The sequence below is a fragment of the Pleurodeles waltl genome, chromosome 6 (assembly GCF_031143425.1).
Source record: "Pleurodeles waltl isolate 20211129_DDA chromosome 6, aPleWal1.hap1.20221129, whole genome shotgun sequence".
Classification (NCBI taxonomy): Eukaryota; Metazoa; Chordata; class Amphibia; order Caudata; family Salamandridae; genus Pleurodeles; species Pleurodeles waltl.
The window spans coordinates 1,052,901,052-1,052,919,422 of NC_090445.1; the positions used below are offsets into that span (position 1 = coordinate 1,052,901,052).

General features: G+C 49.4%; 1 protein-coding gene across 3 annotated transcripts in view; it reads left to right on the forward strand.

Annotated features, from left to right (window-relative positions):
- The window catches only part of RNF207 (ring finger protein 207), a 972,487-nt gene that overhangs the window by 455,945 nt on the left and 498,171 nt on the right, over positions 1–18,371 (forward strand). For all 3 annotated transcript variants that reach the window (XM_069240003.1, XM_069240002.1, XM_069240004.1), the window contains one exon: positions 4,767–4,835. In XM_069240003.1, the coding sequence (XP_069096104.1) occupies positions 4,767–4,835 (69 nt within the window). The remainder of the gene's footprint in view (positions 1–4,766; positions 4,836–18,371) is intronic.

Below are 18,371 nucleotides of genomic sequence, written 5' to 3' on the forward strand. Positions count from 1 at the left end.
AGCTTCCTTATTTGTCCCCATATTACCATGTGGGCATGGTGATTCTCTGTGTGCCAGAGCTGGTGTCTACGTGTATCTTGAACATTCCCCTGGTATACGCCCCACCCTACCTTACCATTCTGTGATCTGGAAACTGACCTCCCCCAATTCACAGTATGTGTGCACCCATAACTGATATAACATTAAAACTTTATGCACTGTGCATGCAAGGGCGCACCTTCTGGGCACTAAAGCCTCAGTGGCAGTTTTATCAAAAGACCTTCTCTTCTTATTGTTCAGCTTCACACCTGTTAAGTTCCAGGCCATTCCTGCATGGCCCCCAGGACTTACCTACCATTCCATGTAGATGCAGAGTCCTGTCCAGAGGGCCATCAGTACCCCGCCCTCACCCCTGCAGCAATCCAAAGCCAGCCATACCTTGCAGGCTCCGGGTACAGGTTGGTGAGGAGTCTCAAATTATGTACTCTGAGGTCATCAGGGTGATCTTCGGCAACTGTTCGCCATCAGTGTCATGGTCTGACCCTACGGATCCAGTCTTGCTCCCTCCTCGCTCAGATGCCAGAACTCTCCATTTATTATTATTGTCCAGGATGTCGCTGCAGTGCTCCTGTACTTCTTTTTCCAATTTGGCTCTCATCGGGTATATATTAACTTCGTGACCCTCAACATTCCATGGGCCATGTTTGTGCAATATCTAGAGGATATTATTATGGTTTCTGTAGTTCAATAACCGAACTATGATCGGTCTGGAGTGGGGTTGGCACAGTACCGAGGTTCATGCTGGTATCCTTTGGACTCTCTACACTGAAAATAAAAAGTGAGGATCGGCCCTCCAGCACCGTTTTTGACAACCACTCCTCCACAAAAAGTTTAATATTAGGGCTCGCTGCCCTTTACAGGACCCTTATCAATCTCATATTGTGCCACCTGGACCTTCCCTCAGCATCCTCCAATCTGTCAGACATGACTGCTAGTCCCTTCTCCAGGTCTGCACTCTTCCATGTGAGGGCCTGCTGAGCTGGATGAATTGTCTCCAGTTTGAGTTCAGCCTCCCTGACCCGCGTCACCAGATTTTTGTGGTTGTCATGCAGTATCTTTACTTCATTCACCACTGTGGTAAACTGGACCTCTAGTATTGTGTTGGTGTTCTTAATGGCTGCCAGTATCACTGCAGTGTGCATGGCCAGGGGATCTTCCTCCAGGACCTTGTCTCGAGTCACCTCCACTCCCTCCTCTGCCAGCATGGTGGATGTTTTGCTTGAGTTCGCAGCAAAAGTTTGTGCGGGCAAGGTGGTTAACATCCAGAGATTAGATTTCGCCTGCCTGAGCAGTCTTAGGTACGTGGTGCGGACCTGTCGCCGGTGCTTCTTTGTTTCCCAACTTGCTCCATCCCCTGACCCCTCTTCTTTGACCCTATCTTGCCACCTCTGGGATCGTCGGGGCAAACAAATGACTGTCCCCTTAATCTAGCTAGCAAGTTGTACCTCTCTGGTGAGGGAGCAAAGGCCTCTCAAAGGGCCCCCACGCTGACTATCCTGCATTTGGCAATTCTTGCGTCTTTCGTAATAGAAGCTCTGCATTTCTCTCCAGGTCTGCTCTGCTACTTGCTGGGCCGCTTGCAACCGTTCTTCGTAGCTGCGCCCACGCAAAGCTCAGGACTTGTCCCGCACCTCTCCTTAATCCCCTTCACGTAACCAGCTGCATCCCTAGGGCCTGCAAGGGAGGTCCGTCATTTGGCTAGGCCCCACAAGGTAACTCAATCATGTTGTGGCTGGTTTCACCAACTGCGATGCGCTCACAGCTTCCAGTTCCAGATGGGCCTTATGTCACTCCAGGGGGACTCTTAGGCAATGGTGGGGACTGCCCAGGGGCTCTGCACCCCTATAATTCTCACACCTTCCGAGCCTGTTCACAGCTCTTCAGCCGCCATCTTGTTTGCGTGCACGGTCATGGCTGCAATCTGTGAGATTCTGTCCTTAGGCCCGCATGTCCTGGGGTGGCCTCTGTGTTACCCCACCCCTCTCACAGGAACTGCTGGCAGCCTGGTTTTTTACTGTGGGGAACGCTGGCCAGCAGAAGCTCAGCTGAGTATGCCTGCTGACATTGCCCATCAGGCTACGCCCCCAAGAAAAATACATTCTTGCTGCATTCATTCAGCAGTGATACCTTATCTGGACTTTGAAAGGAGACTTTGTGCACTCAAAGAAAACCTTTCCTGTTTCCCCCTCAAGGCCTAAAATATTCCTAAATCTGCAGCTGCAATCTGTCTGCAAGAAAAGAAGCCATACTCCTCTAGCCAATTTGAGTAGAGAAGTGACCCTTACCATGGTGACAAAGCAAAGAGAAAAGCTCAGTGGACTAACATTTCCAAAGGGGTGTTCAAGAGTCAAGAGCACCTTGCAGCTAAGCTTTTGAGAAATAACCCAATTACTCCTGGGTGTGCAGGCCTGCAGAGATCATTATTGGGCTCTTTGTGTGATAGGTCTGCGTCATCCCTGCCAAGCACTGTACAATATATAATTTTGCAGAAATTACACTCCACACTCACACGCATGCTTCGTAACACCTACTCACTCACCAAACCTGTAAAAGTTATCTGGAACCTGATGCACAACAATGCCCCGGACATACTTTTCCTCACGGAAACTGCCTGCACCCTGTATCAGCACCTGTACTTTGCCTCACGGAAACTGGCGAAACCCTGCATCAGCACCTGACATTGCCACAGCCATCACTGCATCTCCAAGATTGCCAGGCAAGACAGACTTCACAATCCCGGAGGCGAAATCGCCATCATCTACAAGAATACCATCAGCTGCACTACATTCATAGACAAGTCATACTCCGACCTGGGACAGCTATCATTCAAGCTCCACATCACAGCCAACTTCACCGGAAGTGGCACACTCCTCAAGAAACCACCGGGACCAGCACCAACTTCACCAACACTATCATGGATTTCTTCGCACCACTCGCCTTCTATGCTAGCAATTACATCATTAATTTGTAATCAAAGACCTGAACTTTCACATGGAAATTCATACCAATCTAAACTCAGAGGCACTCATTGAAGACCTCAGGAGCCTGTGCCTCAGCCAACTTCTAAAAGGAACTACCCACATCGCCGGACCCTATTTTCACCCCTTTCAACAACATCCATGTCGATGAACCCATACAAGTCCACTGGACAAACAGCACCCGTGTCAAGTTCAGCATCCCTCTCGTAGTCCCATGCACAAGCATCACCACCAGACCAGCTCCCCAAAAGTAGAACAGTATCACTGACAAGGACTGAAACACAGCTATCATAACCCACTGAACTAAACATAGCAACAGCCTCCCAAAACAATCAAAAAATTCAGCTGGATCACCTCCTGCACCAACGCTCTGGCACATCTCAAGTACTGCAATACAATAAGATCCAGACCCCAAGCCAGCTGGTACACAAAGGCACTCAGACTGATGAAACACCATTTCAAACAACTGGAGTGCAAATGGAGAATGAGTCAGACCAATGCAGACAGGGCCACATTCAAAGCTGTTCTAAAATGCTACTACCAAATAATCCGGATGACCAAATGTGCTGCTCTAGTGTACTGCATTGATGCCAGCACCAATAGAAGTAAAGAAATCTTCACCATTGTGAGAGACTTCACCTCACCAATGGCCGCCTCCAACTCGATCACCCCCTAACAGGAGCTCTGCAGCAATCTTTCTCAATTCTTCAGCAACATAATCACCACCATTTACAGCAACTTCAACCCACAACTGAGCCCAACAGAGTACTACAAATGTCTCCTGATCTCAGCCGAAGAATTCCAACCTCATGGCCTGTCATCTTTCCAGAAGAAAGCACTGCCACCGTTAAGTGCATCCACTCAGTGGCCCCATCGCACATGTGCCCCCACCAGCCCCACTCCAGAGTATTGCAACCCATCAGAACCATGCTCACACTGATTCTGATTGCCTCCACATCCTCTGTGACCTTCCCAGATACTTGGAAGCATGCAATGTTTTCTTTTTGCTGAAGACACCTTCTGCAGACCCTTCAATGATTACCAACTGCAGACTGATCTCCCTGCTACCATTCCCAGCCAAGGTCGTCAACAAGCACCTCAGTGAATACCTCAATGACCACCAAATATTCAGCACCATTCAGTCTGGTTTCAGACCCAACTACATCAAGAAAACTGCCCTTATTATCACCACAGAGGACATCCCCATGCTCTGGATGGAGAAGAAATGCCAACCCTCATTCTCCTGGAACTCTCTGCAGCATTGGACACAGTCTCTCACCCTATCCTCATTTAACATCTACACGGTATCGGAGGACCCATTCAGCCTGGCACAATACACCTTGGATGCAAAGGACTTACATGGACTTGCAAACTGTGCATTGCAACTTATAGTGGCAATCACAACTCACAATCCACAGTTGCACTTTCACAATTGTAAGTTTGCATTCACAAATTCTGCTGTTTTACACAGTTTTGCCTGTGCAAATGCAATGCTAATTAATACACAGATGCCATGCCCTTTCCAACCTTGAAAGGTTCCCTAATAGTTCTGACGAATCAAGTATTAGTAGTACCACAAAAAAGAGAAAGCACAGAGATGATACTGTAAGATGCAGTTTCATATCTGGTTACTGTACATGAAATGCAGAAGTTTATATGTATATATAAGAAGACTTTTCTGGGCACCAAAACTTAGATGGGACAGTCATAATTTTTGACTTTTTTTAAACTCTCATTTCTTTTTTATAGCAATTGATGGAACGACTACAGAAGATTGTAAAACTTCCTCATCGTTTGCGACCAACACTAAGCAGCAAGGTAAGCTAACATAAAATTGAAACGAAAATAAAATAATATGCAAAGATACGAATGCATATCACTTAAAGGGGCAGGATTAACTGAAGATACGATTCCCGTCTGACATTCAAGATGAGGTTTGAGGTTGAGAAGATGAAGCTGTTAGGGAGGGAAAGAGAATCAATAAAACAAATGTTATAGAGAATCTGTGGTGGGATAATACTTGCCTCCGTGTCTTTAATAAAATTAAGACTTTCCGTCATAAATTACTAGGAAAATCTACATTTTATGGCAAGACTGGAGGCTCATAATATGCTCGTTTAAAGCATGTTAATTATTACGGAAGTTGCTGTATGAACCGGTTTACAATAAAATGTTCTAAAGACAGTCATTAGACCAATCAGCCAATCTCAGAATGTCCTCTAGTCTAGAACCCACCCAAAAAGCTTTGGAAGCCATAGCTCCTCGAGAGGAATGAGCGCCAAAAATAGAGGTGTCTATACCCGCCAGGGACATTACCCAATGGAATCATCTGGCTAAAGTAGCTGAAGAAACAGGTTTGTGAGGTTTGCGAAAAGAAATAAGGAGTTAGGAACAAGAGGGCGTTCTGAGATTGGCTGTGCGACTTTCATAAGCCTTGAGACATTGGCCTACCCCCAATTTAGGTTGATTTGAAAAAATACGGATAAAACACTAAGGCCCATATTTATACTTTTTTTAGCGCCGCATTTGCATCGTTTTTTGACGCAAAAGCGGCGCAAACTCTCAAAATACAATTGTATTTTGTGAGTTTGCGCCGTTTTTGCGTCAAAAAATGGTGCAAACGCGGCGCTAAAAAAGTATAAATATGGGCCTAAACGTAAATTAGTTTTGGTACGTTTGTTGATGGAGAACAAAACTCCTGTAGGGGAAAATTGACGAGAGGAAATATCCAAGGCTTTCACATCTGATAGACGCTTGATAGAAACTAAGCAGAGTAACATAGTGAGTTTAGCTGAAAGCATTTTCAATGATAGGTCTGTATTATCTTGCCAGGAAAGAAACAGATTCAAAACAACATTAACATCCCATAACTTTGAGTACTTGGGTAAAGGAGGAAAAGGAAACTTTATTCCCTTCAAAAGACGAAAGAGCAGGTCGATGTTTTCCCACGGGCTTTCCGTTGACATAAGCATGTTGCATGGAAATAGCTGATCTCTACAGGTTGATTTTTCTGTAGGACTTCCTTCCACTAGGCTTGGGTGGCTAGAAAATTGATTATGAAGATTATATCGGGTGAAAAGGGATCGAGGTCCCCTCCCACACACCAGCTTGTCCAAAGAGACCAGGCGGAACTGTAAGCTTTCCTGGTGCCCGGACCCCAAGCTTTGTTAATAGTCTGAAGTTTCTGCCAAAATAAGAATGGAAGGTCTGAAAGACCCGATACTTTCCAGGCTGAAAGAGTGAGAATGTTGTTGAGTGAGAGGGCGGTGCAGATGACCCAGAGGGTTCCGGAGCAAGGAAGGAAAAGACGGAAGGAGGGCCGGATAGTCGATCGCTAGTTCCAAGAGAGGTGGGAACCAAATTTGGGATTTCCAGAAGGTAACCACAATTACTAGCGTTGCTTTCTGACGTCTGACTTGAGCGAGGACACGAGTAATCATGATAAACGGAGGGAAGGCGTAATTGAGAGAAGAGGACCAATCTTGTAGGAAAGCATCTGAGGCTAGTGCTGAAGAATCTGGCCACCAGCTGAAGAACAGGGGTAATTGGGTGTTCAAACGGGAGGCAAACAGATCTATTGTGAAAAGTCCCCACTTGTGGAGAAGAGATTGGAACACTGAGGAGTGAAGTTTCCAGTCGCTGGTGTCTCTGAGAAAGCGAGAATGCCAGTCTGCGGTCTCGTTGAAGGGAGCCTGGAAGATATTCTACAGTGAGAGAGATTTGGTTGTGAAGGCAATATTCCCATAGGCTTTTTGCTAAGTCCGCTAGGGGCTTTGTCCTGGTACCCCCTAAATGGTTTATGTGGCAGACAGCTGATACATTGTCCATACGGAGAGGGATGGTACATTGAACCTTGTCTTTTGCTAAGCTTTTGATTGCAAAGGAGCCCGCAAGCATCTCTAAATAATTGATGTGCAATTTGGACTCCTCTGAAGACCAGGAACCTCCAGTCGAGATTGGACCACAACGGGCACCCCAACCCGTTAGGCTTGCATCTGATTCTAACACAAGATCTGGGGCTGATGCTAAGATAGTTCGACCGTTCCAGGCAAGTTCTTAACGAGACTCCTGATCGAGAAAGATAATTCCGAGTAGGAAGGCTTTTTCTGAGATGACAGATTTTTAATCTTTCAAGAGCCCGATACTGAAGGCGACCGGGAAAGATGGCCTGAATTGAGGAGGAAAGGAGACCCACTATTTTGGCTAGGGATCTGAGAGAAATTTGGGAGCTGTGAAGAATCTTTAGAATTTCTGATTTTATAGACTTGACTTTTTGTTGAGGGAGATGAAGAGTAGCTGAAGCAGAATCTATTACGAAACCCAAGAATTCTATTCTTTGGGAAGGGATAGTAACAGACTTGTCCTTGTTGACGAGGAAACCTAGTTGGGACAGGAGAGAACACGTGGTTTGGAGATGAGACTGGAGAGATAGACGGTTCTGGTGCATAAGGAGGATGTCACCAGATAGATGAGAAGCCTGATGCCTAAGGACCTGAGGTGAGCCGTTACTGGTTTCATTAACTTTGTGAAGCACCAGGGTGCTGATAAAAGGCCAAACGGAAGGGAAGAAAACTGGTGAGTTTGTCTGAGCCACTGAAATTGGAGGAATGTTCTGTGGTTTACGTGGATAGGAATGGAGAGGTATGCGTCTTAAAGGTCCAGGCGAACCATGCAATCGGAAGGAAGGAGAATATCTCTTAAATGGACTATGGTTTCCATTTTGAAGTGTCTGTATACGGCAAAGCAATTGAAGGATCTGAGATAGATGACCGGTCTTAATTCTTTGTTTTTCTTTTAAACTAGAAAGAGAGTACTTAGGAAGCCTGAGGGATCCGGTAGGGAAAGTTGGATGGCTTGTTTAGAAAGAAGGGAATTAATCTCTTGCAAGATGAGAGAAGACACTTCTGCAGAAAAACATAGAGGAGGGGGAGGATATGTCTGCTGAGGGGTTGAATAGAGTTCTATTGAATAACCTTGAATTGTATTGAGACCGCATGGATCTGTTGTTATTGTGTATTATTTTGCTGCAAACAAGCGAAGGCGTCCCCCTACTGGACGAAGTTAAGAAATGGGGCTCAACTTGTGGGTTGTTGTTTCTGAATCCACGTTGACCTCAACCTCGGTATCCTCTGCCTCGTTGGGGGTAGAACTGGGGCCTGTAAGATTGTGTTCGATATGAGGAGTTGAAGGAGCCTCTGAGTTTTTGTGACCGAAAGGAACGGCCAGTGGAGCGGCTCCTGCCTGTACCGGCCCTCGCAAAAACCCGTTGGGTAAAAACTTTTTTGATGGGTTGCTGGGCTTTGTCAATGGAGGCAAAGGTAGAGACAAATTTGCCTAGGTCTTTGATGAAGGAATCACTGAAAAGGAGTCTGTCCGCCTTGATACCTGATCTATTGAAGCCAGAGTTTGGGGTCCAATTTGAGCAATAGACCTTTTCTCCTTTCGTGAGTAATGGCATTTGCATTGCCTAGGAGACAGAAGGCTCTCTGAATCCATAGGGAAAGTTCCACTGGATCAATGTCTGAGTTTTCCGCTCTGGACGATTCTGCCATATCAAAAATACGTGACAACGGGCCTACCAGGTCTAAGAGTTTATCTTGACAATTCAACCAGGCTTTGTTGACTCCTTTATGGGGATCCTTGCTGAATTTTGAGAAGAAGGTAAGTAGGGGTTGATCTGTGGAAGGGGTAGAGGTAATGTTGGAACAGAGGGAAGGTCTAGGGCATTCAGATCTTAATTTGGCCCTCGTGTTTTTGTCTAGGGGAAGTCTTAGCCTGGACGCAATGTAGTCTCCTACGTGGGAAGAAGGGAACCATTCTGTGGAGTTGGGATGGTGAAGGAGGGAGGGATCAAACATGGGATTACCATCTGAGTCTAAAATAACTTTGGCTGTGAAAGGGTTTGAAGAGGAAAGGTCAAATCTAGGTTTTTTTGGAGGAGGGGAGGACTGGGATTGGGAACCCCATATATCTGAAGCATCATCCATATCCTCTATGTCACCCATATCATCATCCGTATTGAAAATATGTGAAATTACAATCTTTTTTGGCGCGCTCAAAGTATGCTTGGATTTGGAAGTACACTTTTTGTGAGATACCTGCGGATTCCCCTCCTTAAAAGGAGGCCTGGGAGGAGACTCGTCCTCAACCTGGGGTGAAGAAACTTCACCAGTCAAAGTAGCGCCATCAGTGGTGACTTTAAGAGGGGTTATTTGGGCTGACAAATCCTTAAATTTACGTTTTCTGCTATCCCCCGCAGAATGGGCCAGTAAGGATTTGGAGACCATACTTTGAACAGAGGATTCAATGTTTTTGGCCATTTTTTCCATAGAAACAGAAATGGCTTTAGCCACAGCTTCATTGATAAAATTATTAAAATCCTGGTTAAATGTAACATCATCATTATTTGAATGCAAAGGAGAATTATTGCTATGCATTATGAGGGAAAAAACGAGCTAAAAATAATGTCAGGGCAGGAAAGGGTTAATTCTGAGAGAAAACGATAGTGAGGAAAGTGAGAACACGCCCCACAAGGTGTAGCCAGAGTTGCAGGAAGGAGGAGTTCAAAAAGCAGAGGCTCTGACCCTCCGGAGGCACTGGAATACAGGCTAATGCAGGGCGGCAAGGCAGAAAGGCAGCGGAGTCACCAAACGGTGAGGACGGGTCGGACGCGGAAAACGGATGCCGCGACCGTTCTGACCGTTGGGCTGAGGAAGGAGCACGAGTGGTGTTCCAGGAGGCGCGAGAGGTAGGGGGGGAGCGCCGAGTATAAAAGGAATAATTTGGCAAACGAGAAAGAAATAAAAGTTTGCGCACAATAGCGAAATACCGTATAACAATAATAACACCATTAGTAATGCATATAGTATAAGAAAAATTATTGACGCAACACTTATCTTGACTGCGAGCAGCAAGAAAGAGGGCTGGTTGCAGTCAAGTATGGTGATTATATTATGTGCCTAGTTCCTATTGGTGCTTTACACAATATGTTTTCTATTCCCATTGGCTTACTGTTACCTTTAGCCTCATGGGAACTGTAGTTTCTTGGCTGCTGCTATTGAAAATAAAGCAAGTAAGAGAAGCATACTATGAGCCTCCGGTCTTGCCATAAAATTACAGCCGGCTCAATGTAGGTGGTAAATGGGAACAGAATTGGTGATGGATTTGAAGATAACCATGTGCACCCCAAATTACTGAGTCCAAACATGCATAGTTATCTCTAATTCTATGGACAGTTGTGTACCCATTTCCCACTTGCTTTGAACAGGCATTAGGTGGGGTGAGGGGGCCTATGCTGGTTGCAAGTTACAGGGCAAAAAGGTGGAGCGACTAGAACCCTGGGTCATCTGTGATTGGGTGGAGCTGTATTCCACTTGGGGATACAGCTCCACATGCAACCAGGGCCACAGCAAATCAGTTGATGAAGAGTAGTGACTAGGGATGACCCCAATATTTTTTTCGTTTAATTTTGTACACAGTATCACTCAGCTATTAAGGTATCACAAGTTCATAATTTACATCCAGTTGGGCACTGAATGGGTACGCAAAGGCCCAATGCATGGATCTGAAGACTTCAGATTAAGAATAATGACATAGGTTCTTCAAGAGTGCATGGCAATGTATCGCTGTTCCGAAGGACGTCCTCCTCACTACAGCACCCAATCGCTAAGATGTGAGAAAGGCAGGGGGAAAGGCTTCCCTACACCTAGGTAAAAGCATGTTTAAATAAATATACATTATTTGCTATGTGAAACATTATGTGGACAAGTAGTAAATATTAGCATTAAGTGCTAAATTCTGAAATGGAGTGTAGCGCTGTGTATCATTTGATATTAAAGTCCAATTAAATAATTTGGTAGCAGAGCCCTAATCCACCATGAAAATTGCTCTCTCAACAAGCAGAGACCACTTATGAGAGGCAAATGTATTTTAATTATGTTTTTGTTTCTTCTTTACAAGGCCTGCATTTTTTTATGCAAAAATATATTGCTTGTTGGTTACTGTTGTTGCAACAGTTAGTAAAAGTTTTGGATTTTGTGTTGGCTTTGCTTCTACCCTTATATTTAGAATGTTGTAGTAGCTGGGGAAAGATTGGCGAGGCAAGTCGGGAGGAAATTATTTGCAGCAGCAGCAACAGCCTGCATGGAAAAAATGTTAATTCTTACATTTTTAAAAGTAGTCAGCTCTTCGATTGTCTTACCTAGGGTAACTACCTCCATGTCATTCTGGACACTCAGGGCCTGAGTACGAGGCAGGCGGGCTTTAGATCGCCAGCCTCGTGGTGGCTATCAGAACGCTGCGGCTGTGGCGGTCTGACTGCCACATTATGAGGTTGGTGGGCAGACCCGCCAACCTATTGCCGTCCCCGCCAGGATCTCAGATCCTGATGGGCTGATGGCGGTGCAGGTTTTAATCAGCCAAGGCTGTGCTGAACTCAGTGCCGCCCTGCGGATTACAACCTTGTTCTCCGCCAGACTTTTCATGGCGGTTCAACTGCCCTGTTAAGGCTGGCAGAGAACAAGTGCCACAGAAGGGCCCCTGCACTGCCCATGGCGTGGCAGTGAAGGGGTCCCCCAGCCCAGCACCCTCAAAATGCACATTGTCTGTTGCCTGAGCAGTGCCAAATAGTGGGTAGGAACAAGAGTGACAGTGGGGGGAAGGGAACAGGGATAGGGGGAGTCCAGAGACTATTGTCAGAAGTCAGCTGACGTACATACACCATTGGGGTGGGGGTAGGGGAGAGGCCTGTTGGCCATTATCATAAGGAGGCCCCTCACACCTGTCCACTGCTGCCTTTGCTTGATTTTCCATACTCAAGGCTGCTACCCCCTTTGCTGGGTTTGCTATAATCAATACCAGGTCCTTAGCTACTTTTTTCAAGGCAGCTAGCTCCCCCTTAAGTCTCTCGACTGTGTACCTTAAGCTTTGGAACAAGGACATAATTTCCTCATTGGAGACATCCAAAAGTGCCACACTTTGGGGGTCATTCTGCCCTCGGCAGTAAAAGGCCCTTACCGCCGGTCAGAAGTCCGCCATTCTACCGCCGCGGCCGCGGTAGACCGCCACGGTCATTCTGACCACCAACTGTGGAACCGCCAAAACTCCGACATCCAAGGAAGGCCGCCACAACAGCGGGCCGCGGAAAAGTGGAGATGAACAAACCTCCACCGTCACGCCAACACAAACACGCCCATGCCATTCTGACCCACGAATCCACGCGGCGGTCTTTCAACCGCTGTATTCCATTGGCGGTACACACCGCCGCGGTCAAAATACACACCCAGCTCCAAAACACTGCCACATTGGACATTTTTAAATACGCACACCTGAGACACATACAAACAACGCTCCCACACATCCAATCAACTATAAAACACACACCCACATCACCCACAAACCCCCACTAGTTGGAAATCGGAGCGAAGGCGAGAGCGAGAGAGATAGAGATAGCGAGCACAGCAATAGAAAACCCCAACACACACAGGAACCCAACTTCATCACCCACACCACATCTACGCACACATCACCACATATCACCACGCACATCACACCCCACACCTCATCCACACCACCCCATGGCACCCCAAAGACACCCAAGGTTTTCGGATCAAGAACTCCGGGTCATGATGGAGGAAATCATGAGGGTTGAGCCCCAGCTCTTCGGCACACAGGTGCAGCACACCACCATAGCAAGGAAGGCTGAGCTATGGCAAAGGATCGTAGACAGGGTCAACGCTGTGGGACAGCATCCCCAAAATCGGGAAGATATCAGAAAGCGATGGAACGACCTACGGGGGAAGGTGCGCTCGATGATCTCCAGGCACAACATCGCTGTGCAGAAGACTGGCGGCGGACCCCCACCCACCCCACCCCAATTCACAGCATGGGAGCAAGAGGTGGTAAACATCCTGCATCCTGATGGCCTCGCTGGAGAACACGGAGGAATGGACTCTGGTAAGTCGAATCTCAACTACTTCACCCCCCCCCAACCACCAGCATGCCAACCCCCCCTCCCTCACCCCCAATATCACCCCCCAACACATAACCTCCCTGCCAATGTCTCACCACCACAACCCACCCTAAACAACACCAACCCCTGAATGCCAACACAAACCATAGACAGCCACCACCAAAGCATGACCATTGCACATACCCATACACCCTCCCCAAACCCTCACAACACCTCCCACAAGGGAATGCCAGCACTGGGGGACAAGGGCACTCAAAATGTACGCCATGGCACACACAGAAACAATAACCATACTCCTTCACCCCTGCAGGGCCCGAACGCCAACACACCGCCACGGAGGGTCCAGAGATGTCCATCCCACCCCCAGAACAGGCCCCCAGCGAGGACAGCAGCTCTGTCGACCTAGAACCTGACGACCAGCCCGGACCATCGGGGACCTCTGGACAGTCGGGTCCCCACACACAGACACAGGCCACAGCAGACCCAAACCCCTCTGGGAATAATAGCACAGCTCCCACCCAGCGGGCCCATGCCTCTGTCTCGCGGACGTGTCAATCAGCGGTGTGTCCGCCACTACAGGGCACCCAGGCTGACCCAACACCCCAACAACAACAGGGACCTTGGGGCAGTGGTAGTGGGCACACCGTCCAGGGGACAGAGGCCCGGGGAAACAGGGCAACTGGGAGGGCTGCTGTGCGACAGGGGGGGAGGACAGGCCCAGGGAACCGACTCTCCAAGAGGCCCTCACCACCATCATGGGAGCATACCATCACTCCCAGGAGACGATGGCGACGGTACTGGCCAGGTTCACCGAGATCCAGGCACAGCAGGAGGAACGGTACATGGGGTTCAGCAATGAACTCCGGGACATCGCTACCGCTATGGGGACCATAGTCCAGGCCCTCAACCGGATAGAAACCACATTGCGGGACCATGTGGCACCGCAAAGGGCCCCTGTCACTAGCCAGGAACAGCCTACCACCTCCGCCGGCGCTAGTGGTCAGGAGGCCCCCACACAACGACGGGCCACCAGAACCCCACCTCCTGCTGAAGAACAACCACCCCGCAAGAGGAACCTGAGATCTCAAAGGAAGACAGAGTAGGATGCCAAGACCCCCGCCAGCCTAATATCCCCCCGGATGTCATTCCACTGTCCCACAGTGTCACCCTGTCCAACCTTGAACTGCCCCTGCTCCATCCTTCCACAGCCATATGAACAATGCACCTGTGCGACCGAGAACTGGACTCTGCCATGGACATAACTCCACCCTCACCCTTCACCGTTTTAATATCATGTACCAATATATAGCACTAAAAATAAATCACTCATTGCACATAAATCATTCTGGAGTCAGCCTGTATTAATTACAAATGTATAACACATTACTTATCAATAATGTTCTGTAATTTATGTGTGGACAACATACCAATGTCAATAAGCATTAGTCCATGGGCTAACCAAGCAGAAGTCACGCAGTGGGTCATACAGCACTGAAAAGGGAAGGGAAAAGTAAACTTCAGTTTAAAAGAACTGGGGGGAAATACACAAAGTAAAGATGCAGGTGGCATTCAGTAAATGTTAAATGTCGTGGGTGATTCCTACCTGTGTGCTACTGGAAATACTGTTGGATAACTCTGTCCCTGTTGTCTGGGTCGTCCTCTTCGTCTTCCTCCTCTTCACTCTCCGCAGGCTCCACAGCTGCTTCAACACCACCATCTGGACCATCCTCCTGCAGGAAGGGCACCTGACGTCGCAATGCCAGATTGTGAAGCATACAGCAGGCCACGATGATCTGGCACACCTTCTTTGGTGAGTACATCAGGGATCCCCCTGTCATATGTAGGCACCTAAACCTGGCCTTCAGGAGGCCAAAGGTTCTTTCAATGATCCTCCTAGTTCGCCCATGGGCCTCATTGTACCGTTCCTCTGCCCTGGTCCGGGGATTCCTCACTGGGGTCAATAGCCAAGGCAGGTTGGGGTAACCAGAGTCACCAATTAGCCACACACGTTGTCTCTGTAGCTGTTCCATCACATAAGGGATGCTGCTATTTCGCATCACATACGCGTCATGCACTGACCCAGGGAACATGGCATTCACATGGGAGATGTACTGGTCAGCCAAACAGACCACCTGAACGTTCATCGAATGGTAACTTTTCCTGTTTCTGTACACCTGCTCATCGTCTTTTGGGGGTACTAAAGCCACATGGGTCCCATCAATGGCACCAATTATATTGGGGATATGTCCAAGGGCATAAAAATCACCCTTCACAGTGGCCAAATCTACCTCCTCAGGGAATACAATGTAGCGCCGCATGTGTTTCGTCAGGGCAGACAACACTCTGGACAAGATTTTTGAAAACATAGGCTGAGACATTCCAGATGACATGGCCACTGTTGTCTGGAATGAGCCACTTGCCAGAAAATGGAGGACTGACAGAACCTGCTCTAGAGGGGGAATTCCTGTGGGTTGGCGAATGGGGGACATCAGGGCTGGCTCCAGCTGGGCACACAGTTCATGTATAGTGGCTCGGTCAAGTCGGTATTGTAGTATGATGTGGCGTTCTTCCATTGTCGACAGGTCCACCAGCGGTCGGTACACGCGAGGATTCATCCTTCTCCTCGCAAGTCCCAGCGGACGGTGCCTAGGAAGGACAACATGGAGCACAGAGTCAAGCAAGTCACAGGTACGTTCACCACTGCATGCATAGCAGACGATTATCTATGTATTGAAAGGCGTGTATGTGTGGCAATGCAAGGCCTAGGCCTGTGTGACGCAGTACAAATTATGCCAAGTGGGCCCTTGAAATGGCGGCTGCCTGACCTGTGAAGTGGGACAATGGGATGTGAGGTCAATGCGCTGGCGTGGCACACCGTGGCGGTAGGCGGTCGAAGACCGCTATACGAAGCCGCATTGGCTAACATTGAAGCGTATGGGTTTCAGGAGCCAATAATGAGGTGCGCCGGCGGTCGCGGTACGCACCGCCGCGGTACGCACCGCAGCGGGCGTGACCGCCATTTTCTATCTGCTTAATCACTCGAGACCTGATCTTCCACAGGAGAGGACCTATACTGCAAGTGCTGCTGTGACCTCGGTCTGGAAGTGACAATGGCTGCTGCGACTGGGGAAAGGGCCCCCGCCTTCAGTTCCGAAGAGTTGGAGAAACTCGTGGACGGGGTCCTCCCCCAGTATGCGTTACTCTACGGTCCTCCAGACCAACAGGTAAGTACACTGGGTGCACATTGAATGGGCTATGCCTGTGTGGAGTGGGGTGGATGCTAAGTTGGTGGGGTGGGGGGCGAATGAGGAGTGCAACGCACGACAAATGAGAGCATGTGCCATATGGCAAGGTTGGGGAGGGGGGCCAATCGCATCTAACATGCAGGAATATGATGATTTCTCCTTCCCACCCTGTACATGTGAAATAGGTCAGCGCCCATCAGAAAGTGGACATATGGCGTGCCATCGCCAAGGAAGTCCGGGCCCTGGGGGTCCACGTCAGACGGGGCACCCACTGCCGCAAGAGGTGGGAGGACATCCGCCGCGGGACTAGGAAGACCGCCGAGTCACTGCTGGGGATGGCCTCCCAACCTAGGAGGGGTGCTAGTCGTACCCTGACCCCCCTGATGTCCCGGATCCTGGCGGTGGCCTACCCTGATTTGGATGGGCGCTTGAGGACATCACAGCAGACACAAGGGGGTGAGTATCAGCACATTCTGCTATCTCTCTGCGCAGTGGAGGCGTCTGGGTGGGGGAGGAGGGTTGGGGGTGACATTAGGCCAGGGCGCTTTCTGTAGTGTAGTCCTCTCCTTTAGGCATGGCCCTGTGCTCCCGGCCCCCACCTCTGTAGGGTGACAAGTACAGCTATCAATGGTCCAGCATCACACATGTGCGCCTTTGTCGTCTCTAGCCCTGTTGTCCTAGTCAGAAGTACTGAGTAGTGTACCCCAAATGCGCGGCTTAGTGCATGAGGCTCCTGTGTCTGTCCTCTCCGCCAACGGTGTTGACATTGCATGCACTCAACCTGGTCTTCGTTTTTCTCCCCCCACCCTTCTTCTTCGTCTTCTTGTGCATCTGTGCATTAGCATCATCAGGCGGAGGAGAATTGGCATCGGAGCACGAGGGAGCTGCAAGTCACAAGGCCCTGGTGGGACCAGGAACAGACACCGAGGGCACCAGTGAGACGGAGGGCGAGGGGAGCACCACAACGGGGACCGGTGGTGACACCAGCGACAGCGATACGTCCTCGGATGGGAGCTCCCTAGCGGTGGCGGCAACATCCGGGCCCCCCGCCTCTACAGGTACAGCCGCCACCCAGCGCACCAGCCCCGCCCTCCCAGCAGCCCCTCAGCCTACGCTCCGTGCCCGCTCGCCCAGGAAGGCGGGCGTCTCCTTCGCCCCAGGCACCTCAGCCCCTGCCCCTGTTACCCCTGCTGCCCTCAGTGAGGAGGTCATTGATCTCCTCAGGACACTCATTGTTGGGCAGACTACCCTTTTGAATGCCATCCAGGGGGTAGAAAGGGAGGTGCATCGGAGCAATGCCTACCTGGAGGGCATTCATTCGGGTCAGGCTGCCCATCAACGATCGTTCAATGCTCTGGCCTCAGCACTGACGGCAGCCATTGTCCCTGTTTCCAGCCTCCCTCTTCTGACTGCCTCCAGCCTGTCTCTGTCTCCTGTTCCTCAGCCTATCCCATCCACACCATCAGACCAGCCTGCACACACCTCAACACCCAAGGGCAGCTCATCCAGACACAAGCACCACAGAACCCACAAGCATTCACGCAAGCAACACCCAGATGCAGACATTCCAACAGTCACTACCACCTCTGTGTCCCCCTCCTCCTCGTCTCCCTCCTCCCTCCCTGTGACGTCTACACTCACACCTGCATGCACACCACCATCAGCCAGTGCTTCCATCACCAGCACACCCTCCAGTCCAGTCCGCACACGTGCAGTCACCACCCCCACTGCCATTTACACGTCCCCTGTGTCCTCTCCCACTGTGTCTGTCACCCCCTCTTCCAAGACACACAAACGCAGGCAGACACCCACCCAACAGCCATCCACCTCACGACAGCCTCCAGCACATGCACCTGCACCCAAAGACAGCACACCTGACTCTCCTACAACCACATCCTCTCCCTCCACTTCCATCTCCACTTCTCCTACCTTTTACCTTGGTCCTAAGAAAGTTTTCCTTGCTAATCTTGACCTCTTTCCCTCCACTGACCCACCCCCTCCATCTGCAAAGAGTCCCAAGAGCACCTCAGCCACCACCAGCCCAGCTTCGAGTGTCACTGTGGTGCATGGGTTCTGGAGCCCACCCTTTGCCAGCAGTGACACCTCAATCAGCAGCAAGGGGACAGCCAGCCCCCCACC